The sequence below is a fragment of the Mastomys coucha genome, unplaced genomic scaffold, assembly GCF_008632895.1.
Source record: "Mastomys coucha isolate ucsf_1 unplaced genomic scaffold, UCSF_Mcou_1 pScaffold22, whole genome shotgun sequence".
NCBI lineage: Eukaryota > Metazoa > Chordata > Mammalia > Rodentia > Muridae > Mastomys > Mastomys coucha.
This window is the reverse complement of record NW_022196905.1, coordinates 98,809,765-98,835,084: the sequence shown is the minus strand read 5'-3', so window position 1 is coordinate 98,835,084 and position 25,320 is coordinate 98,809,765. Positions and strand designations below refer to the sequence as shown.

Genomic DNA, 25,320 nt, shown 5'->3' with positions numbered 1-25,320 from the left:
CTGTAAAAGCCCAGTAGATAAAAGTGGTCCCTTCTTTACTGTTTTATTATTCTGTCAGTTGTCAGTGAGACTGATGCTCACACCAGGAATTGGCCATTTGTTCTTTAGTGACTTTTCCTTTTATAGAACTTGCCATTTTTCCTACTAATGTATTCTTTTATTATTGATTTGTAGATGCTCTTAGTATATTGTAGACTTTAACACTTTGATTATTATTCGTGATGCAACTGTTATTTCCTCATTTGTCTCTTGTCCTATAACTTGGATTCCTAGCAGTCTTAGGTTTTTATATAACTCACTAACCTTTGATTTTATAAGTTACACATTTCTTGTCTTGCTCAGGAAAAAGAGTCTAGTAAGTTTGACAAAGGCTTTTTTTCTATGTTTTCCTAGTAGTTTACATTGCTTTCATTGTAAGATGGATAAAATGTCATCAGAAGTCAAGCATCAGTGTCAGATAAATGAAATAATTGATGAGTTGTTTTAAGAGAATGGATTCTAAAGTCAGGCTCTCTGGATCCTTTTTCTTGCTGTGTGATCTTGGGCAAGTGGCTTAACTTTGCTGCTCTTCAGGTTCTCTATCTGTAAAATGGGAACCATAGCACTAGCATCATCTAATTGTGAGAATTTAATAGTTAATAGATGGTGAGAACTGTCAATAATACTTGGCATACACGTTAGTAAAAATGTATATACTACTGGTATGCAACCTGAATCAGAAAAGGGGGAAACAGAAGCACAACCATGAGGCTTTGAGGACTCAAAATGTCATCACACTGACACAAGTCCTGATGTGACCACTCTGACACAGGTGTTGGTGTGATCACTCTGACACAGGTGCTGGTGTGATCACTCTGACACAGGTGCTGGTGTGACCACTCTGACACAGGTGTTGGTGTGATCACTCTGACACAGGTGTTGGTGTGATCACTCTGACACAGGTGCTGGTGTGACCACTCTGACACAGGTGCTGGTGTGATCACTCTGACACAGGTGTTGGTGTGACCACTCTGACACAGGTGTTGGTGTGATCACTCTGACACAGGTGTTGGTGTGATCACTCTGACACAGGTGCTGGTGTGATCACTCTGACACAGGTGCTGGTGTGATCACTCTGACACAGGTGCTGGTGTGACCACTCTGACACAGGTGTTGGTGTGACCACTCTGACACAGGTGTTGGTGTGATCACTCTGACATGGGTGTTAGTATGCAGACTCCTGTTAGACTTCCTAGTGAGGCTCAGAGAAGTAAGTCACCTTCCATCACATGGGCAGAGAGTGGTTACCACAGTGCAACTAAGTCTCCAAGTCTGCTACCAGAAATGGCCCAGGCCCAGACTTACATTCAGAGGCACTGTTACATTCAAAATCCTTACATTCTGATAGGAGACCACCTTCCTATCAGAATTGTCCATATTTAGGTTTGTAGCTTTGAAGGATCATGAAACCTGAAGATTATTTCTAAACTTCTATTAATGTAACTGAATATCTAGGGAAAACAAATATAGGTTCAAGAGCCACCTGAGTATGATGATTTATATCTGCTGTTTGTCTGCCTCTGTCAAAAACTTGAGGGGACTCATCTTTGTTTCTGTTGATCATTATATATCATATGTGTACATATGTTATATGTTATATACCATGTATATGTATACACACATCTCTAGATAAAATACAGCATCAGTATATTAATATTTTACTAAAATTCAGTGTTGAACTAACAAAATTCAGACTAGACACATTTCTTTTTTTTTGAGGCATGTGTTTATCATATTTTAATGATCTAGACATTCTTTTGGATGGCATAGAAAGAGCCAGGAATCATGTCTTCTCACTGTGATAAATACTGAAGCTGCCATGCCTTCATGCTTATGAAAGGCAGTATAGGATTATGACTGATACTTCAGACTGAGGAGGCTTGGTCAACATATATAAGCTCTTGCTAATGAGCTGAGACATCTCCATCTCTGTTCCCTATTGGCTTTTTCCTAATTCTGTAAGCAACTGGAGTCACTCCTCAGTAGGAAGAGGGGGGGGGACATCTATACAGAGTATCCACGTCTCAAAAACACATTCTACAGTAATGGCAGGTTAACAGTATTCAGGAGGGAAAGGCCAGGTGGTATGGTGGTGCACATCTTTAATCCCAGCACTCAAGAGGCAGAGGCAGGTGGATTTCTGAGTTCCAGGCCAGCCTGGTCTACAGAGTGAGTTCCTAGCTAGCCATTGCCACACAGAGAAACCCCATCTGGAAACGGCAAAAAACAAACAAACAAACAAAGCCAGAACCAAAACCAGAAACATTTTTGAGTTTGGATAGCCTGCATTTTTAGTTTAGTCTAAACAAACAAATGAAAGAGCAAACAAACAAATTATCACAGAAGTGGATTTGATATTTGATGGAGTTGGAAAGTTGGCTTGTGCTGAGAAGGACACAGGAGAAAGAGAAAGAAGGCAGCCCTCCTGCCTGTGCCTCTTGAGTGCTGGTATTAAAGGTGTGCACCACCATACCACCTGGCCTTTCCCCCTGAATACTGTTAACCTGCCATTACTGTAGAATGTGTTTTTGAGATGTGGATGCTCTGTATAGATGTCCCCCTCTCTCTTCCTACTGAGGAGTGACTCGGGTTGCTTACGGAATTAGGCTCTGGGGACTGGGGGGCAGGAACTTTGTTCTGATGAGAGAGATAGACTCTCCAGAAGCACGAGTCCCTGAGGACAGAGCACCTGTACTTTGCTTAGGGGTAAGTGTCTGGCCATTGCCAGCAACTAGTATAGTGTGTGGACAGGCATGTGCATGTACATAGTTGCATAATATTGGGTCATTGAGTGAGGATGATGTCCTGTCATATATGCTTCCCATCACCACCTCGGATTTCTTGGTACATTTACACATGCAGCTAAGCAATCTCACTTTCCTTTTGGCTCCACAAACTACATTGTTGGTCCTGTCTACATGAAAGAGCCTCAAATAGAAACAGTAACACAGTGGTCCCATCCACCAAGAGGGAGAGAAGTATGCTTTTGGGAGACAGCCGGCAGGTGTGTGCTTGCTTTGTAAGAGGGGAGGCTGACAAACTGTAGTGGCAAACGTGGAGTGATGACCAAAGACCAGATGGGACAGCAGACATGCCAGTGGATGCCAGCTGGAGAGTGCCCAATGCTGTGCACCAGATGCCCCTGCCGGATGTTTTAATATCTCATTAAGTGTCCTGGGGCTCCTGATGTCTCCAGGAAATGCAAGCAAGAAACTGAAATCACACAAGATTTGTGCCTATCGTGTACATGGAGACTCAAAATGAATTTAATTAAAATACTTAAAAAGAAAACAGCACTTCTTCCAAGTCTGGATGTATGAACAATAGTTTTTCCTACTGTTTCACTGGTAAAAGAGTGCTCCATTTTATAAACTGCTGCATTTATTTGCATACGCATTGCCATTTATGTAAGTACATATGGCACTTGTACTTAAATCTAAAGCTAATAATTATGTTGCTTCCACTAAGTATTGCAGTTTCCCCTGTTGGCATCTGCTTAGATATTGTATCATTTCTCAAATGACTTTAAATGAGTAATTCTCAGGCGAGCTTGCTAAATTTCTTGGCTTTGTAAATTTAAACTTCTTAATTTTCAACCTTCTCTTATTCAGGGTTGTCCTGGGAAGGCAACATAAATTTGTTAAAGTTTGAATTAGAAAGGCAGGCAGCCATCTGGAACTGGAAAAGCACAGGTTTTAGAAGAGCCTTTCATGGACTGACACACCTTCCATGTGCCCTCATATCTGCCTTGCATGACAGAAGACAAGGCTGGCAACAGCCACCTTGGGTCTCCTTTGGCACAAGGCACTCAAGATGATGCTGTAGTAAATGGTGCTGGGACTTGAAAGGAAGGCCAAGTCTGAGCAACAGTAAGCCTTGTGTGATATGACAAGAGCTTCCCTGCCTCAAGAGTGAAAGATTTTCAAGTTTTTGGTATCCTGAATGGAGACAGAAGTCAATGCAAAACAAACAAACAAACAAAACAAAACCCAAACAAACAAAAAACGAGCCCCCTCCCACAAAAGAAAAGAAAAGAAAGAAGGAAAAAGTTGTGAGAGCAATGCTGGCTTTGTTGGGAACACAATGCTGGCTTCATTGGGGACTGCATTTCCCAGTTCAGAGAGCCTGCAGAGCCTTTATGCAATGCTCCGAGGCCCTCTTTTCTCTGTCCTTGAGAACACTCCATCCATCTTTACTAGTGCCCGTGTGCCTCAACAGCATTCCCAGCAGTGTGAACATGATAATTAAGGAGCAAGTGTCAAGCAGACATCCACAAAGCAAGGGATAAACAGAGAAAATAAGATTGGAGGGAGCTGGGGGTGGGAAGAGAGAAATGATATAGCTCCAAGTTTACTGGATAGGGCTTAGCTGGAAAAGCTTGATAGTCCAGTTTTAAAATGATAAACACATATTGCTGAAAGGGCCCCTGAGAAGTTCTCTGATCCATCCTCTGGCCTCCGGGGAGATTTTATCTAAACCATTTTTACCAAGAGGTGTCTGTTGTATTCTTAAAATTCTGTGGGGAGGCAGCTATGACAGCTTCTCTAGTATCCCGTTATAATGCTTTATAACCATGAGTGTCAGGAAACCCCTCCTGTTACATATATATTCCTCCTTCTCCAGCTGGAGCCCATTGTTTCCTGCTCTATCCTCAGTAGGGAAGTGTTCCTACATCTGGATATGGCTTCTGAATAATAATGCACTCTGCATTTAAGGAGATAGCGAGTTACCTCTTCCTCTTCTCAAGACTAAAGGATCCCAGGGGCTTTTTTCCTTCTGACTTTCCCCATCTCCAATGTCCCTCTGAAAGCTTTGCTGTCCCCTGATGGGCTTCATTCCTTGGCAGGGGTTTTGACATGAGGACTTCCCCTACTGTTGCTTATTTCTACACAGTTGACATCACACACTGAACACATGGGAATGTGCCATCGGGCTTTGTGGGGACTAGCAGGGTACTTTTTGTAGTACCCTATTTCCTCCTCAATGTGAGGGTCCCTGGTACAGTTCTGTGGGTGGAAATCGGGACCACAAGGCATGCTGGGAGGAGTAGGAACTGGCTTTAGCTCTCAAAGAAGAAAGGGAAGGAAATAATGTCTTGACATCACATTTTAAAAGCCCTTTGACCCCAGCTTAAATGCCCCCCTGGACTATCTTTTGCAAATCCTACAAACCTATGCTCCTGGGGAAATGCAGGCCCAAAGACTTAATTCTTTTCCTATCATAAAAGGCTAAGTGACTAACCTCTGGGATAATCTGGTAATTGTTCCCATCTACTCTACACAGACATTTTTGAAAGCATGCTGGGAGGATCTGTAATTAACAGGCAATAAACTTGTGGCCCTGACATCTCCCCAGCCAAACAATATCAGCAAACAATATCAAACAAGAATCCATGTCTTTCCAAAGTCCTGCTTTGTGGAAACTCCTCCTGAATTCTACCTTCAAAATTGAGTAATGACAATTTAATGAAGTAGAAAAGTTGAAATTGCTTTAGGTAAATCAAAGAAATCTCTCTTTCAAGGTAATAATACTTAAACTTCAATAACTCAGGCCCTAATTGCAATTGGGTCCTCATTACTGTTTGGCAAGTGTTTTGCTGAATGAACTTTTCCCCAGCCTGACTTTTTGAAAAGCTCAGTCAGTAAAATGCTTGCCATACAAAGACCCACAGTTGGCCCCCCAGCAGCCATGTAAAAAAACTGCACATACTGATGTTCCTATGATCCCAGCACTGGGAAGTAGAGATAGAAAGATCCCTGGGCCCACTGACCAGCTAGCCTAGTGAGACACTGAGCACCAAAAAACAAAGGAATGACAGGTGGTGTTGAATTGTGGGCTCCACATGCACATGAGCATTTGTGCATGCATACTCACATACATACATGCACATGAACACCTGTGCATGCACATTCACATACATACATGCACATGAACACCCCACATGAACATCCACTCATGTGTACTTACATACACATTTGTACCCTATATGTGCATGCACATGCAAGCACACACACACACACACACACACGGTTACTCAGTTGCTTCTACTTTAAGTAAAGTAATAATGTTCACAACAATTAATAAGTATAAAATAATAATGTGCATAACAATTTTATAAAGCAAAGAACCTCAACAACAAGAAAGCAACCAGCCCCATTAAAAAATGTCCCAGATATTACTAGACACTTTGCCAAAGAAGATGCACAAAGAGTCAGTATATGAAACAATGGACAGCATCACAGTGTCAGGAGGCTGCAGACCAATGCAGGCCAAGGTGATGAAATACCTCATCTGGGCTTATTAAAATGCTCAAAGCCCAGCATACCACCACCACTAATGCTGGTCAGAACGTGATGCAACTGGGTGTCTCAAGTGCAGAGTAGCACAGACACCTTGAGAGAAGTTAGACCACCTAGCAGTCATGTCCCTCAGCATTTGTAGGAAGGAACTGAAAACTCAGGTGCAACTAAAACCCAACACATATGTCACAGCACATTCAAACAACAGAATATTACTCAGTGTGAGGAAGAAATCTGTTTTCCCCCATGGAAAAGATTTATTTGCCTTATTGATAAGTGAAAGAAGCCTGCTGGATGTGGTTCCAATGGAGTCAAGAGAGGCAAAACCAGAGAGACTCAAGAAGAGGAGAGTTTGCCAGGAGCTGCTGTTGGAAGGGAGATGGATGGAGCATGGGGGATAGTTCAGACAGTGGGCATCTGGCTATTAATTTCTTTCCTGAGTCCACAGAATGTGCAACACTGAAAGAGAATCGGAATGCTAATGGTGGACTTTCTGTAACGTACATGTCAGCGTAGGTCCATAAGTTAGTGGAAGTGTCTTCCGGGAGTATGTGAAGACGGGATATAGATTGTATTAGTCAGGGTTCCCTAGAGTCGCAGAACGTATAGGATGTCTTTCTATATTGAGAGAATTTATTATGATGATTTACACTCTGTAGGCCAACTCCCAACGATGGTCAGCTGTGAATGGGAAGCCCAAGAATCTAGTAGTTGCTTAGTCCCATGAGGCTAGTTGTTTCAGCTGGTTTTCTGTAAAAATAGATTCCAACAGATGTGCTGGCAAGTAAGTGCAAGCATCGAAGAAGAGTGAATCTTCCTTCTCCCAATGTCCTTAATGTAGGTCTCCAGCAGAGGGTGTGGCCCAGATTAAAGGTGTGTACTGCCATGCTTGGATCTGGGACTTGCTTTGTCCCAGGCTGACCTTGACCTCAGAGATCTCCTTGCCTTAGTCTCCTGGGATTAAAGGCATGTACCACCTAAACTTTTCATAGCCACTGTGCCTCAAGATGTCCATGCCAAGATCCAGGTCAGAAACTTGTATCTTCCAGCCTCAAGATCAGGATCACAGATGAGCCTTCCAATTCTGGAGTGTAGCTCATCCCAGATATAGTCAAGTTGACAACCAGGAATAGCCATTACATAGGTTATACCTAAAAGTGTTCTAAAAAGAAAGAGTTTAGTATGATGAGGTTTTTGAAAGTAAAGAGGAATACAAATGTTCATTCTTGTAGTTGCTTGAGTCTGATAGCTTGCCCAGAACACGGAGTCCTATGGAAAGCACTTCATGTGAAATATACTTCCTCTGAACATTTGTGTTTATAATTATCATTAAGTTTTATCCAGTCCCACATGGATAGAAGCAAAACCCAGTGGCTTCCTCACAGATCCTCAGAGCTGACTGGCAGAGGTTAATTTGCCTGTACATGGACACATTAGCTTGTCACATTGGCTGTGGATCGCAAACAGATATATTACTCTAATTAAACATTGCAAGGAACTGACCCACATTGTTCAGTGTCTGTTGCTGCACTGCTCTGTGATTTGCACTCTTCAGGCTGCATGTTCATCCTCGGTCTCCTGATTGGAAGTAGCAGTCTCTGTTACTGCTTCTGCTATGTTAGCTACGCCCAAAATGGAAAAATAAAACAGCGTGACATAATCGTGCGGCTTTGCTATTTCTACTGTGTTACCTTGACCAGGGAGCATTTCCACATGCTTGTTTTCTGTGGCAGCTGTCTGAGTGAGCTGTTGCCATTCTAATTTTGGATCTTGTTACTAGGACAAACAACTGTGGAACATCAATAGTCCATCACAGTTAATTAGATAGGGAACAGCCAAATGCTCATTGCAGGACTCAGTGCAGTCAGGGCAAAGGCCACGTCTCTTGCCCACATCAGAGACTGCTTTATTTCACCACTTCTACTTGGGATATGCTTAGCACAACCAGATAGAGAATGTTTTATGTGTAAGGCAAAGGTAATTGAAGGTCAGTGACTAGATGCATTCTGGGAGTTAATCACCAGTGAGTATGTATCGTCTTAACTTTTAACATCGATGTTACAAGTCTCCCCTACTTCTGGCATTCGAATGTCTTCTTCCAACAGCCCCTGAGCAAGAATTATAAACTCTAGGGTATATCTACAAAGTGTTCATGACCTGGACACTTATTAAATACTGACTATAATGGAGAAATGGTCACCCTGGTTTCATCTTGCCTAAGATAATGCTTTTAAGTAGAATGTTTTCAGTAAGTATAGGAAACACTGCCCACAAATACTAAAAGCAAACTTCCCAAGCCAGGAAGGATAACTCCAGTTTTCCAAACCAAACACTGAGCAGAGCCCCCATCTGAGGCAACAGAGTGTGTTTTCGTCAGCACTTTTGCATACCGAGGGGAGGACATTTCTTGTGGAATGTCCAGATCTGAGTACTCTATGGAAAGCACACTTCCGAATCTAGAGCAGGCACCTGGTAACGAAAGACTTCGCCACACATGCTGAAGAGCCTCATAAATGGCAGCTGTGAGCTCTGCCTCGAAGACAGAAGTGGTGAGCTTCATCTCCTACTTTTCCTCTGCTTCTCAGCACAGCGGCTGGTGTTGTAAGTGTGAGAGCCGTGCTTTCCTCAGTGGGAAGCTGGATCAGAGCACAAGAGCTGAGTGACTGACAAGTGGATCCAGTTAACCCCTTGTTCTTGAGACTGGAGGCTGCACATTGGGGGCTTTCCTCTGGCTTCTCTTTGACTGGGGACCCTGGCGTGTCTTGGTAGCATCAGGTCTCCTGCATCCACCTCTAGGCTCAGCAGCTGCACTTTTCATGACCCTGGCCATGGGCTTTCACCTTGATGCATCTCAGTGGAAGGGCTGGAGTGTAGGGCTCTGGATGCAGGGGTGAAGACCCTGAAGGATCTGTTTGATACACACTTAACACTTGCTTCTCAGACACAGCTCTGCAATCTAAAAGACCCTTTTGTTCAAAGTGTTTATGGTTTCATTTTGTGTGTGTACATGCATGTGGTGTGTGTGTCCATGTGTGTGTTGTGTCCATGTGTACATGTGTATTTACATATGTGTATATGTATGCATGTATGTGTACATGTGTGTGGTATGTGTGTACATGTGTGTGCTTATGTGTACATGTGTGTGCATGTATATGTGTACATGCATGTGTGCATGTGGTATGTGTGTGTGTTAGAAAAGAAGTACTCATTTTTCATTCACTGAACACAAAGACGAGTGGTACAGAGACAAACCAGCAATGGTCCTTGATGTAGAGAAACTCATTACATATAGAGAAGCTGAGATAAACATACTGACTAATGAATAATAGGACAAAAGAATACATAAATGCCGAGGAAGTATTGTGGAGCAGTCATCTCTCTGGGGTCAGGAAGATCTATAAGGACAGCTACACACAGAGGCAACGCTGGTGTGGCATCATTAGAAGCTTGCAGGCTTTAATTAAGAAGCCTGGAGGAGTTGTGGAATGTGAGTATAAAAGTATGCTTGCTTATTTCATCACTCAATAAATATTTGCTGATGCCTACTGTATATGTGCCACCCCTAGAAGAGCAGAGAACAAATCTCTTGTTATGGACCTTAATTCTTAGCTAGAGAGTGAAAGACAAGGATAAATGCTCTGAGAAGGAGAGTGTGAGGGATGATAAGAACAGCAGTGGTGAGCTGCACTGTTAGCAGAGGATAGCTGAGGGAAGTCTGGCCGCAGCGCAGTGTGGCTTGCTCAGAAAGATGGTGGAGAACCACAGCAAGTCATGTGGGTGTCTGGGCAAAGACCTTTCTACCTCAGCAAGAATTAAAGACTTGTGTGTGTGCGCACATGTGTGTGTGTGTGTGTGTTTGTGTGTATGTGTGTGTGACTGCATGTATATGTATGTATTTGTGTGTAATCATGTGTGTATGTGTGTGTTTGTATATGTATGCATGTATGTATGCGAGTGTATGTGTGTATGTGTGTGTATGTTCAAGTATGTGTGTGTGTGTAGTTTGTGTGTTTGTGTATGTATATGTATTTGTATGTATGTATGCGTACATGCATGTATGTATGTATATATGTATGCTTGTGTATGTGTGTTTGTGTGTATGTGCATGTATGTGTGTCTATGGTTTGTGTGTGTATGTGTATATGTGTATATGTGTGTATATCGGTGTATTTGTGTGTCTGTGTGTGTTTGTGTGTATATGTGTGTGAAGTGTGTGTTTATATGTAAACAACTTTGTAAATAAATATTTAAATCCCTCCTCCCTTTTGCCCTCCCTCCAGTGTGTCTCATTCTGTGTCACAGGGTAGTCTGCAACTCATCATGAAATCTAGGCTGGCCCTGACCCTACAGCAAACCTCCTGTCTTAGACTTGCAGGTAACCCACCACATCTAGCTCCAATATTCCTGTTGATAGTTAAGGCAAGTGTGTAAGGACATTCTTCAGAACTGAGGGACTTCGCCCAGCCCTGGATCTATCAAAGTTCTAGGTTGCATTTTATACAACTGGTACAATTTGGTGTTAGTAGCTAATTTTTGCAAGTTCAAAATATCTGGGATATTTGCAAGCTCAATTAAGCAATTTTGCTCTTGATTTTTAAAAAATCGTACATTAGGAAATATAGATTCAAGGAACTCAGCTCAGGATATTCTGGTTTTATATGTGTGGTGAGACCTGGCTCTCCAGTCCCTCCACCTGACATTTCTTCAGGCTTTGCCAGACTTCAGAAATATTGTTGTAAGCCATTCCCACACTTTGATGTGGATAAAGCTCACTGGGCTCCTGTAACCTACACATCCAGGTCTGCCATGTGTTTGCCAGGGTGGCTGCTTCATGGAGGACACAATAAGCAGTAAGTGCACTTTACTGTCATTTGATAGAGTCTCCTTTCTTTGCTATTTAATTTTTGTGAGTCATTTTAATTTCTAAAATAAGATGACAAACTCTAGGAGCCTTGGGTCCTGCAGGAAGCTGCACTCAGAGTAAGAGTCCTGGCATCTTTGCAGTAGCAAGCCAGCTTTTCTCCTAGGCTATAACTGCGTCTGTATCCAGCCCCACCTCAATACTGCTGAGTTTGAAAACCTCACCTCTCTAAGAATTATTCAGTTAAACAAAGAACAAAAAGTTCAGGGAACCAAAGCCTTGTCCTTTCCAGGGTTATCACTTTGTATCCAGTAAGAAGAAAAATAATTATAAATAGTGTATATGCTGGCTCCTGTTCTAAAATTTTCATGGAGGTTACTTTATTTAGACTTCACAATGATCTCATGAATCAGATACTTAACCTCCTGAGGGACACAGAGAGTTCAAATGAGCCATTCAGAGTCATGCAAAAGACAAGGGAGGAGCCAGGACTCAAAGCGAGCAGACCAACTGCAGAAGCATATGAGCTGAATGTGACATATGGTCCTCCTGGAAAATCACACTATCCCTTGTACTGTTTGTGGTCAAGGATAAAGTCAAGGTGCCCTGGAAGGAAAGTGTGGCCCCTAGACAGGGAGAACCCTTTCTTTCCTTCAGCTGTATCTCCAGACCACTCATTGGCTATGAGCATGGACTGAGATGGCCTGAGGTTCTCTATGATGTATTTACAAGTTCCGGTGATTAGACTCAGGAGTGCTGGAGGGTGTGGGGTGGGGGGAGGGGAGAAAGTCGCCCTCACATCTCAGTATGATAGCTTCTAGTTCGTCATTACATTGCTCAGAACTGTCTCATGGCTACCAGCAAACTAGGAGTCCAACCCTGGTCTGCGGGACTCTATGTGAACACCCCTCATATTTGTGCCTATCCCCACCATGGGGAATGAGGAAATACCATAACCTCTACATCTAAATATCTAAAGTCATAAATTGAACCAATAAAGAGTAAAATAATAGCCTCTCTTCTTATTTTGGAGAACTTACCTTTGTAGCCCAAACTGGCCCAGAGTTCATCAACCTTCTGACTCCAAGCATATGCCACCACATCCAGATTTATCTTCACCATCTAGTGGGAAAAAAAATTAAAAATAAATATATATGAAGCTATGGTATAAAATTTTCATGTAACTGAAGGAATGAAAAAATTTAAATAACTGAATTTAATTTTTACTAGTATTATTAAAACAATTATATATTGTTTCAGAATTTAGCCTTGCTTTTAAATTGTCTACTAAGATTAAATACAATTTATGTCTAAAGGCAATTAAAATTTTAAGTGAAATTCGAGAAGAGACAAAATTTCATTCAAAATTATTGAGATTTTAATTTACTCCGTGTTTTTACAAAGTAAATTAAGCACAGTTGTAGAGTTGTCTGCTTGTTACAGGATCACACTCTAGGGCTGTTACATCCAGAGAGATGTTCTGTTCAATCAGACAAATATCCTTTATTTTCCATACCCAGCGATTGCAGAGATGAGCCTAGTTTACCAACTCTATTTGGGCCAGGGAACAGAATGGGCAGAGTTGAAAGATAAATAAACTGAAGAACATTATGTAAGAATGAATTGTGCCCATGCTTTCTGAGAACAGGATTTTGACAAGTCCCTTATTTAACCCTTATATCAGTCCCTTATTTAACCCTGAGGGCTCCCATGTTTGAGACTGGCTCACCTCTATTTGGAAGTGGTTTGTCTGCTCAAAGCTCAGCATTTAGCCCCAGTTGTCTTATGTTTTGAGCACATTAAGGATACATATGGATACAAAGTCCTAGTTCTCTGGGACCTGTGGAAGAAATGAGTAACTGAAGGCCCTTATTTGAAATTTCAGGTGGCTACCCAGAGAAGACGGTCAGCTTCCTTGAGTAAAGAAAATGTATGTGCTGTGTCTACACACACCCATGAGTGTGTATCCATACCTTTGCATGTGCTCATGACATGCAAGTCTGCGAAAGGGGCTGGAGTGTTAGCCTTTCTGTGATGCATTTATCAATGCTAGAGATTAGAATTGAACGTGCTGAAGAACCATTGTTCAGTCTTGACCAAATCTCAATACAATATGCTTCTAGTTAGTCATGAAGCTCAAACCCATGGCTGCCATTGCAGCTCCAAGCAATGTCCCCTGACCTCTTATGTTTTCAGACACACCCAGGCAGACAGTGCTCCTGGGCCTGTGACCTCTCTTACTTTGTTGTGAAATCTTTGGCCCACAATATTACAAGATTTCCTCCTCTTTGAATTCAGGTCCCTGCTCAAATGTCACCTCTCGCAGAGGCCACCCTGACTAGCCACAGGATCTAAACTAACGTTCTCATTCCATCTTATCAGCCTACCAGTTCTGCACTTCTTCTGCGCCTCCCATTAATAACGGAGATCACACTGCATCTCTAGCTCCCAGATGGAGTTCACAGAGCCTTGTTTCTCTTTCATGGCCCTGACACTGGTACCTCGAAAGGTGGCTGTCATATATTGCTTTTTTCAATAATTCTTTCCTGTGTGGATGAAGACTGGTTTTGATATAAGTGCTTATCCCAAGCAGGGAGCAATTATATTTGACTAGAAAGGCTTTGGCTAAAGAAAGACTGTCTTCTGTCCAGTGGGTTCCTTGGGTTCCTAGACAATAGTGGGAACCAGGCACACTTTACTTGCACCCCCTTCTCTCTATGGGACACCTGCAGTCACTGTCTTCTTACCTTGGTCTAATGAAGAGCAAAGCAAGTGTGACACTGGGCAAATTAGCAGTGCCTTTCTCTTCCCTCCCGGGTAGGCTGTAGAGCTGCCTTTCAATTAGAAAACAGTGCTTCCTCTGTGGCAAAGAAGAACAGGGCGTTCTGCCTTCAGCTCATACCAATTAACACTTTCCAAGTGATGAGACCATCAAGGAAGCCATGGTTTTCACAGTCTAGGGTTTTGATCTATCTCTCTGAAGGAGACATATCAACTAGATGCCACACATGCTAAGACTCTGCAGAGGGCTCCTTCCTCAGGAGCTCACACTCTTTCTGGTTGCTTCATGGAGGGCATCGAGATTATCAAAAGAGGACTGAGCTAGAACCATGCCTCTGAGAAGTAAGAAGAGGGAAAATATTTTTATGGAATATTTGTTAAGAGTAAGACACAGTGTCAGCTCTGCATGTACAATTGTCCCTACATTGTCTTCTTCATTAGAAAAGCCAGCATTCTTGTTATTAGAAAATTTCTTCATTTATTTAGCATGAGCATGGGTATCAGAGATCACCTTGTGGGAGGTACTCACCCTTCTACCATGTGAGTCCTGGGAACTGAACTCACATCACCAGGCATGGGGCGAATGCCTTTTCCTGCTGAGCTGTCTTACTGGTCCTCTAGGCTATATTGCTTTTGTGGGACCCAGAGGCACTGCCCAGAGTCGATGAGAGGTAGCTACTCATGAAGCCTCCATAGAAGGGTGGATATTTTATTGATAGTGCCTGTAAGGGATTTCCTTGTCTCCTTCTGGTTCTAGTGGTTTTTTAATGTGATTTTTTTTTTCAGTCCAAATGTGAATGGAAATATACTGTATAAAACAACCACTAAGGGAACTTTCTAGAAATGTCCTTCCAAATGATCATCTTAGTAAATGTTAATGCAAAAAATGATCAAAAAGCATAGCCAGTCTGATAATTGAACAGACAGAAGTGAGCAAATTAAACTCCAAGGAATTGTGGGTACCTGGTACATTGCAGAGATGAAGCAGGGCTTAGGCCCTGTCAAATCACAGAGACACCTGGATGCTTTGTCACCATGTGACAGCCATTTCTTCTTACTAATGAAGTCTGGACTTTTCCAAAGTAAAATTTGTTGGATGAATATAATTTCCATTAAGAAGTTATTATCAGAGAACATGACTTAAAAGAAGTTACAGGAGATTTAACTCCCAGGGAGATGATGTTGCTCCACTGAGTGTAATGGGAAAGCATGATTGCATAAAGGTAGAAGAGGGGACAGTTAGAATCTTGTGACCGGGCAGCAACATCCTGGCAAATTTTCTGGTTGTCAGGCCTCATATATCCGGAGATTTAACCAAAAAAGCCATCAGCTCAGAAATCCCAACATGAGCCTGCTCTCTGGAGCAAACCTGACCAGGGAAAGGGAGCTTTGCAAGACAGAAAATGGTCAAATAATAACTAACCAGTTAGCTGGGGTTCTTCAGAGAAGCAGAGCCTATTCCTCGTAGACACTTATGGACAGGATACTGCTCACCTGGCTGACAAGTCTCCATGATCTACAGTTGACAATCTGAAGAACCAGGAGAGCCAATGGATAGAGTAACCTGCTGTATGCACTCACCAAGGCAAGTGTGACCCAGCTGAAATGATGTCTGACCTTGGGCCCCACATTTAGTGATGAATAAAGTATTGAATAAGTGATGCCAGTATCATTTGTTCCCATCTGGAAGAAGGAGAAAATCTGCTCCCACCCCTTCTCGTGGGTTAAAAAGGAATCCCACGAGTATTGGAGTTGGAAGTATGAAGTATAGAGCTTACAAGTCTTGGAGGAAAATCAGAAGAGAGTGGGCAAGTGTGGGCAGGGTGCTAGAGACCTTTAAGGAGTGAGGTGTGACTGGAGTTCTCTGTGAACAAAAGCTTAGGACACAAAAGCCAGGAAAAAATGAGCATTTCTTGTGTGAATAGCGGCAGTCTCCTTTGTATCACGTGTGCATCCAGGCAAGTGCAAATTCTCTTGAACTTTTCACTAATTTGATGTCAGGAATATCTCCAGTTTTTAAATCTGCATTTCTTCAGACAATCCTGAGACCTTTATTGTTGGGATCTGCTTCCGAAGAACGGTTCCTCACCATGAATTAAAAAAGAAGGATGCAGCTTTAAATGATCAGAGTTTCGTCCATATCACAAATTGATGATAAAATGACAGATTAGAGCACTAGAGTCTCATGACCTGGAATATGCATTATAGTTGTAAGAGAGATACATGGTACGATCAGTCCACATTATGGAGAAGTCTATTAGAAATGAAATTACCAATCTGAAAAAGAATGTTATATTTATTATGGCATGTGGAGTATTTCTAAATATTTTGAATATTCATCAATAGCAGCCTGGTTAGGTAAACTGTGATACATTTATACCATGATGCAGCAACTGGCAAACACGTCAATATTGTTTGGCTAACAGTTCTTCCTTAGGAGCCAGAGAAAAGCAGAGAATATTGTGCAGTCTAATGTTCATACTGTAAATGACCACAAAACCAAATATATGTCCTTAACTATTCACTCATGACAAGGAAGCTGGGAAACAAACATGAAAGGCTATATTCCAAATTGTTAACATTTTCTCCCTGGGTCCAGGGTCATGCAAAGGACAGGGTGAAGGGGACGTAAGTAAACAGAAAGTTTGAAGATCAGGGGAAAGTTGTGTATAATATTTAAAAGGTATGGATAATAAAAATCTATTTATATAAAATGTGGACTACAGATGTGGATGTGCCCAAAGACATGTGAAAGTTCAGTCGCATGAATATTAACGAAGACCATTAAGGGTGGCAGGACTTGGGTTATTTTATCTTCTACTTTCTTCCTTATAATTTCACAAGTTGCATGACTTTCCAGTAAACGAGAATGCATTATTTATGCATCCGACTTACATATTCAGAAAGGCCACAAGGCTTTATTTTAATGTGGGGGGTCAATCATTTTTTTGCACGTATTTAGGTGCCATTAAAGCGAATTTGCCTGTAAGACAAGAGAAGGGAAACGCATACGCTTTGAAGGGGAGGCCCGGCAGGTAGGAAGGCTGGAGTGTGGGCAGGCCTGACTCCTGGAAGCTGAGGAGCCCTACCCTGAGTTTCCCTGTGAGTAGGAGAGAGCCAGAGAGGGGTTGGATTTGGGAGATGGTGGTTGTGGTAGGTGTTGTGGTGATGGCAGTGATGACGGTGGAGGTGGTGACAATGATGGTGATGATGGTGATGATGATGGTGGTGGTGATGATGGTGATGATGGTGGTGGTGGTGATGATGATGGTTGTGGTGGTGATGGTGATGGTGGTGATGATGATGGTGGTGATGATGATGGTGGTGGTGATGATGATGGTGGTGATGACCTGTAGTGGTACAGGTAATGATAATGATAACAATGGTGGTGGTGGTGATGGAAAAGGAGAAGGAGGAAGAATCATTGCTCTACTCAAGCTCTGTGCTTTGGGTAAAAACAGTACCTGGAATGAAGGAGAATGGCTGCTGACATACTTGTGAGCCAGATTTGTACTAAGAGCAGCACATATGTGGAGGACATACAAAAGAACGTGTGTGTGTGTGTGTGTGTCTGTGTGTGTATGTGTGTGTGTCTGTGTGTGTGTCTGTGTGTGTATGTGTGTGTGTATGTGTGTGTGTCTGTGTGTGTGTATGTGTGTGTATGTGTGTGTCTGTGTGTGTATGTGTGTGTATGTGTGTGTGTGTCTGTGTGTGTATGTGTGTGTGTGTATGTGTGTGTGTGTATGTGTGTGTATGTGTGTGTATGTGTGTGTGTATGTGTGTGTGTCTGTGTGTGTCTGTGTGTGTCTGTGTGTGTGTGTGTGTGTGTGTGTGTGAGCATGCTCATATGTGTGGATGCAAAAACATGTGTGTGTGCATGTACGTGTGGAGGTCATTGGTCAGCTTCAGGTGTTGTTCCTCACCACGTTTGAGACAGATCTCCTCACTCGCCTGTTTCTCTAAATCAGTCACAAGGACTGGACAGCAAGCCCAAATATTTTCCTGTCTCTACCTTCCCAGATCTGAGATGACAAGCACATGCCTCCATACTGGCTGTGGGGGTAGGAGTGGGGGAGGGGGAGAGGGGTGGTTCCTCGGGGTCAAACTCAGCTCTTTATACTTACATAGCAAGCGCTTTGCTGGCTAAGCTATGACCTCAGCCTCAATTCTGGAAATATATCTAAGGCAAAGAAAATAGGATTTGTCAATAGAGTCAAGAAAGGCTGCATGCGACATGCTTGGCCTTAGCACACTGGGGGGATGAAGCGCCATCTACTGGGCAGATACCAGAGTCCACAGGCATCCCCCAGCCCTGGCTTTGCTCTGAGCCTTGGAAGCCGACCACTCTAGATGTCAACTGGCCTAAGTGAGGCCAGTGGAATACAGCTGAGATCGCAATGGGCAGGGAAGAGAGAGGTTGTTCTGTCTCTGCTGAGGTGTGGTTCATCAGGCACCTTTAGGTGAAGACCCAGGGATGCTCTGCAGAAACTCCTGGCAGCCCACAGGCAGCTGGAACAAACTGCTTCAGGCAGCGCAGCTTCCACAGTAGAGATGTATTTTTCTCACAGTTCTGATGCCAGCAGAAGCCCAAGACCACAGTGTCAGCAGGACTGGGTTCTAATCAAGACAGTTTAGGACAGAAGTGTGCCGGCCTCTATGGGTCACGGATGGAAGTTTTCCACTGTATCTTCGTGCCTTGTTCTCTCTGAAGAACTTCATCTTACGAGGACATTGGGTATATTTCCCTAGGTTCCAACATGACTGACCTCATTTTGACCTAATTCTGTTTTTAAGAGTTTTATTTCTAATTTAGTTAAATTTGGTACTGGGGCAAGGGACTTCAGTGGAACTACCAGGGAAAGAAAGACACATTCAAAGAGCAGCATCCCTTAAACTTAGAGAACAACTGCTCCTTCCTGGTTCTGTGCACCTCATCTTATTTTGCTGGCCCCACCCTTTCCCCAGCCCAGCTCCATCTTCACAAAGTCCGGTCGTTAGACTCCCTTTAGTTTTCATTTAGAAGGACAGAGTTACACTGATAGTTGTAAAATCCAACTGGGATACAGAGCAGACACTGAAACACTTGGAGGCATGTTGGGCCATATTCGGGCAGATACTGAGGCCTAGCGAGGAAGCCTGAGCCTTTGCTCGAGTTTGGAGACCTGTCTTGCTTCCGTACTGGAAGTACTTGCTTACTTACGACCTGCTTAAGCCTGCCTTTGCCTAGCTCAAGAATAACTTTATTGGCCCCATCAGTCACCCCATACCCTCCATCACCTTTCCCTGCCCCCTGCATCAGTCATCTCACCTCAGCAAAATCCCCACCTCCTTCCTCAACCCTATATAAACAAAAGACTGATACAATAAAAAACAAAGAGTTCCTGCTTTGACAGACTCCCAGCCTGTTTTTGTGTTTGTTTTGGGTCGCTGACACTCACCATTCCACTCAGTCCCAACTAGCCTTGGCTGGGCAGGGTTCTCTCCTCTCGCCTGGACCTGCCGGCAGAGATCCAACAGAGACAGAATTCAGAGGGAGTAAACCAGAGCCTGTTCAGCTGGCGTTGGCTGGCCTCTTTGTATAGTTTAGAATGGAAGGAATGGGTGCTGATTTTGAAAAGCCCTACATTAGTACCCTGGGAGCCCAAATTGTAGATCAATTTAAAGATGATTTGTATTAAATAAAAGGCTTTCTGTCTCTGCCTCTGGTCTCTGTCTCTGTGTGTGTGTCTCTATCTGTCTCTCTCTCACTAAGAGGTAGCACTGGGAATTGAGCATAGGAACTCATACATACTGAACACATGCTTCCTCTACCAATGAGCCTTATGGTATTTTAAACCCTAGAAGGCCTTTTTGGTTGGTTGTTGTTTGCTTGGTTGGTTGATTGGTTGGTTTTTCAAGGCAGGGTTTCTCTACATAGACCTAGATAGCTGTCCTGGAACTCAATCTGTAGACTAGACTGGTCTCATACTCAGAGATTTGACTGCCTCTGTCTGTCAAATGCTGACATTAAAGGTGTGTGCCTACAGGCCCAGCCTCCAAGAAAAAGGTTGTAGTAAGACCCTCTGGTCTTACTACATTGTGTAGTGTGTGTGTGTGTGTGTGTCTGTGTGTCTGTATGTGTGTGTGTTTGCAAATGTGTGTGTTTTGCGCATGAATGTGTGTGTGTAAATGTGTATGTCCATGAATGTGTGTGTGCATGTGAATGTGTGCACGTGAGTGGATATGGGTGGAAACGTGTGTGTGTGTTTGTGCATGAATGTGTGCGTGTAAATGTGTGTGTCCATGAATGTGTGTGTGCGTGTGTGCATGTGCGTGCGTGTGTGTGTGTGTGTGTGTGTGTGTGTGTGTGTGTAAAGAGAAGAAAGATGCAGATGTGTAAAGATATCTGAAGGAATGGGGACCAGTGCTTGGGGCTCAAACGTGGATTGATCTTGAAGGAATACAGAGAGAATACAGAGGGTGAACCTGATTCATGATAAGAGTCCTACCTCCATGAGACTGAAAGGATGAATGTGTGCTTACTAAGGCAATAAAACAAATGGAGATGAAAAACCCCATGATGAATTAAAATTGAAATTGAAAAAAAAAAGTTTCCATTCTTTGTTCATTGGTTTCGTACATTAATATCTGGATAATTTTTACATGTGGAGTTTTCTGGTCTCGCTGTACATGGATCATGCAAATGTATTATTACACAGATTAGCACAGTTCTTTTTCTTTATGCCACAATAAGTGTTGAAAACATTCCCTAGTTGCTTGTAGATACCATTTACAGTTCTTACCATATTTGTTTAGATATATACACATTTGTGGTCATTTAAAATATAGATGAAGAGGGATTTTGCTTTATCCTATAATGGTTTGGAAAATTAATCTAGAATAAGATTTGGCAGCTAAAATGCCCTTTAATATGTCTTCCACAATGGAATCATTAGTATATATTAGTAATTTAAGAACACTCATATGCATTGGAATCAGGGCACTAAACACACAAGGATTACATTTCGTTTTATGCCATGAGGAAAGTTAGAAAGGCTCTGGACCAACTGCCTCATTTTATAGCTGGGAACACTAAGGCCCAATGAGCTAAGCTCCATGAATCCACATAAGGAGTTAGTGGACCAGATCCAAGGTGCCTGATGCCACAACCAAGGGTTCTGGGCTGGACTCAATACTCGAAAATCAAAGCAACTGGGTTGAAAACATTTTTATTGTACACAATTACCTAAGGCCATGTTCATTGACGTCTATGATGCACTTTGAACATATCCCCAGCCTTACTACACACTCCTGCACATACATAACTTTATCTGTAAAGACTGGGACCCACAAGTGAGAGAAAACATGGGGCATTTATCTTTCTGAGACTCGCTCCTCTTCTGGTAATTGTCTCCAGTTGGATCTACTTTTCTGCAGAAGTTCTTTCTTCTTCATGGATGAGAGGAATTTTATTTTTGTATAAACAGAATGTTCTCTTCCTATTCCTCTGTTGCTGGACAACTATACTGGCCACACAACTTAGCTATTGTGAATTGTGTCACAACCTGTCTATGACATGTTGACTTGGAATGTTTTCTGTAAATTTCCAACACTGGTATAGCTGGGAAGTACAGTCATATTGCAGGTCTATTTTTAGATTTTTTATTAACCTCCATATGACTTTCCAAAGTAGCTGGTCTACTGTAGTGTGTGTGAGTTTCTATGTCTTAAATGTATTGTATGTATAAGCTCATTCCATGTATGTATGTATGTATGTATGTGTATAAGGTCATTACATGTATGTAAGTATATAAGGTCATGACATGTATGTATGTCTATACACTCATTACATGTATGTCTATACATTCACTACATGTATGCACATGGAACATTTAAATGCATGAAAATGGAGCATTTAAAGCAGCCATGTTTTTAAAGCCTTTGCTTTATACTGGTTTCACCTGCCAAGATGAAACAGTGGGAGGAAAAGGAGGCTGAGTTCCCTTTGAGAGGCTAGCAAAGCTGGAGGATGTAACCTTAGTCAAGAGAACAGTGCGATGTGCACAGATAGCACACATCCTGATTGTGGGAGGTGCCTCCTGCAGACGCCGAAGGAAGGGTGTGAAATTAATAGCACCTGCCTTCTAGAATGTTCCCCATCAGCCACTGCTCTGAAGATGCTCACCAACCTCTATTTGTAAGTTTTGTTACTAACAGACTCTTTTTCTTTCCGTTAATGAGAGAAAGGAAGAAAACCCAAATGTCCATTCTCTGCTCATATTAACAAGATGGCTGACATCTTTACTATCTAGACACACTGCCTCAGGTAGCAGTCACTCACCTCACACTGTCTCATGTAGCAGTCACTCACCTCACACTGTCTCAGGTAGCAGTCACTCACCTCACACTGTCTCATGTAGCAGTCACTCACCTCACACTGTCTCATGTAGCAGTCACTCACTTCACACTGTCTCATGTAGCAGTCACTCACCTCACACTGTCTCATGTAGCAGTCACTCACCTCACACTGTCTCATGTAGCAGTCACTCACCTCACACTGTCTCATGTAGCAGTCACTCACCTCACACTGTCTCATGTAGCAGTCACTCACCTCACACTGTCTCATGTAGCAGTCACTCAGTTCACACTGTCTCATGTAGCAGTCACTCACTTCACACTGTCTCAGGTAGCAGTCACTCACCTCACACTGTCTCAGGTAGTAGTCACTCACTTCTTGAGCCCCTGTCTCGTTGTTAGTTCTCTCTCAGCTGAAAGACAGTGAAAAGGGCAGATCCTGTGCTGCTGAGGTGGCAAGTGAGTCCTCACTGGAGCTATGAGTAAAATTTGCTCGCAGAGAAAATACCTTTCTGACCATCACGTGGTGAGTAGGGAATTTTCCAAGTTTGACGAATGAAGAGAAATTTAGTGTCTGGCTGGAACCACGAATCCTTCAGCTCTGAGATAAGAAGAGCATGTTTGCTGTGTATGTCCTTTGTCCTAAGCATGGAGCAAGGAATTGGATGCTGCACATGAAAACAGAGCACTTTGGCCGAACACAAGTCTGATGAGCTGAGAGGCTTCTGTGGTCCCTGCATCCATCAATCATCTGATGTTTGAGGCCAACCCAGCTGCAATCAAAGATAGACACCAGGACAAGCTTCAAATGACCAGTGTTCTTCTGTTCAAGATTTCTTCAAGATCCTGCTTGCCATGATCTTAAAAAGAATATTGTAAAATGCTTTTTATATAAATATCTCTTATCTACTCTATACCTTGAAACCTCATTCATGATGTTGCTTGCTATTAGCATTGTACCAATATTCACTTTGTGTGCATGCACACGTGTGATGGCCCATGCATGTGAGTAGGACAGAGGCATGTACTGGATATTCTGCTCTAACATTTTCTGCTTTACTTTCTTAATGTAGAGTCTCTTGATGAACATAGAGCTAGACCGGTGGCCAGCGAACCCTAGCAATCCACCCGTCTGCCCTCGTCCATCCTACTGGGCCTGTGGGTTCTGAGGTTTTGAACCACAGTCCTCACACTTCTGCAGCAAGCCCCCTTCCCTGCAGAGCCACCCCCTCAGCCTTTGACATTCTCTCCTAAGTGTCTTGTTCTGTTGAGATTTCCTATGAGTTTTTGTTAGGGTGATTTTGAAATAATGTTGCAAGGATTCTTTTTACTTTGTATAAGGTATATTCTTTGTGCCATGTGTGTGCAGAGACAACTACCTTGTGCATTTCCCCACAAAGAAATCTATTCCCATTTTACAGAGGAAGCAATTTGCGTAAATTAAATATCGAGAAATGTGTCTAGACTGTTAGACTTTGGTGTCAGAGTTGGACTTTTGGCTTAAAGGTTCTTCCTTCTACACAAAAACAGCTGGCAACCTGGGCAGCCATCATGGAGTCCTTCTGGGGGCACTGGCTGAGGTCTAAGAACTTCCCAGTGACAAGGAGATGCACCTGTCTCAAGCAAGAGCATCATGGTGTGTAAATCAACATGGCTGCCTTAAAGCTGTGCACTTGATAGGTTTCATTAAAGCAGGGTCTTGCTTTGTAGCTCAGGTTCACTTCAAACTTATAATCCTGCCTCAGCCTCCTAAGTGCTAGGATTGCAGGTGTGTAGCAGCATTCCTGGCCTTTGCTTATGCATGAGGGTCCCGTTATGTAGCCCAGACTGGCCTGGAGTTGCAGGCCAACTTGTTTTGCCAAGGACCATTTGAAGTTTAATTAATTTAATGATTAAAAAATAGTGATTATGACTTACTATATGCAAAGAACAGAACAAAGCACTTTAGTCAAAGTAAAATGTGTATCTATGTGTATATGTGTGAGTGTGTGTCTGTGTATGTATGAATATGTGTGAGTGTCTGTGTGAATGTGTGTGTGCATGTGTGTATTGGGGGGACCTATATCCTTTATCACTAACACATGTTAGAAACATGAACTTTATGAATTGAATTTTAGGTATAAACTTAACAGAGTAGTTTAGTATGCACTGGCTGAAACCACTGGGCATCAATTTATGAGGGAGCCAGGGCTTGTACAGATGACTCATCACCCTAGTCAGCCTCTTCCTGGGATCAGGCAATGGAGATGATTAAATAGATAAAATACAGATTGGACTCTCACTTGTCATATGATGCTGCAGACAGCAAGGAGATAAGCCCTGATATGGAAAGAAGTTGGCAGAATTAGTGGGGGAAGCTTGCCTCAAGGCATAGGAAGTAACCAAATTAAATGGGCCGCTTGCAGGCACAAGTCTACTGTGGGCTAATTTGTTTCCTGCAAAAAGAAAAAAAAAGAACCTCAACTCATTTTTGTGCTCTTAAATTTTAAACAGGCATGGATGTAATTGCATTTCCCTCCTCTTAAGATTGTTGCTTGGGCAGAGGGGCTTGTGGGAGAGAAAAGGAGGGAGGGACACACACGCGCACACACACACACACACACACAGAGAGAGAGAGAGAGAGAGAGAGAGAGAGAGAGAGAGAGAGAGAGAGAGAGAGAGAGGAGAATTGCAGCACGTCGTTTTTTTCAGGGCCGTTAAGAGCACCCCACCGGCCAGTTAAGCAGGGACGATGTGTTTCATCTGAGTAGCTTCTGTTTGAAATGTCAGTGTTGGCTTTTTTCCTGAGGAAATCCCAACTTCCATTTCCTTTCATCTCTGAGTCTGTAGGAGAAGCTGTAGTTTAAAGGCACTTTGGGCCAATTGATTAAACACTGACCTCATTTGCAGGCTCAACCCAGACAGGGTGGAGCAAGCATGAAGCGTGTTCATCCAGGAACACAGGAACACAGGAGCGAGAAAGCATGAAGCGTGTTCATCCAGGCCATGAGCCCATGCTCTCTCTTT

General features: G+C 42.8%; 1 protein-coding gene across 1 annotated transcript; it reads right to left on the bottom strand.

The window, feature by feature from the left end:
- Positions 1-695: 695 nt before the first annotated feature.
- LOC116104615 (keratin-associated protein 4-3-like) lies at positions 696-22,615 on the bottom strand. Its single transcript, XM_031391119.1, has 2 exons — positions 22,301-22,615; positions 696-1,010 (listed from the first exon to the last, which is right to left on the bottom strand). The coding sequence occupies exons 1-2, from the start codon at positions 22,613-22,615 to the stop codon at positions 696-698; spliced, it is 630 nt and encodes a 209-aa protein (XP_031246979.1).
- Between the last annotated feature and the right edge of the window lie 2,705 nt (positions 22,616-25,320).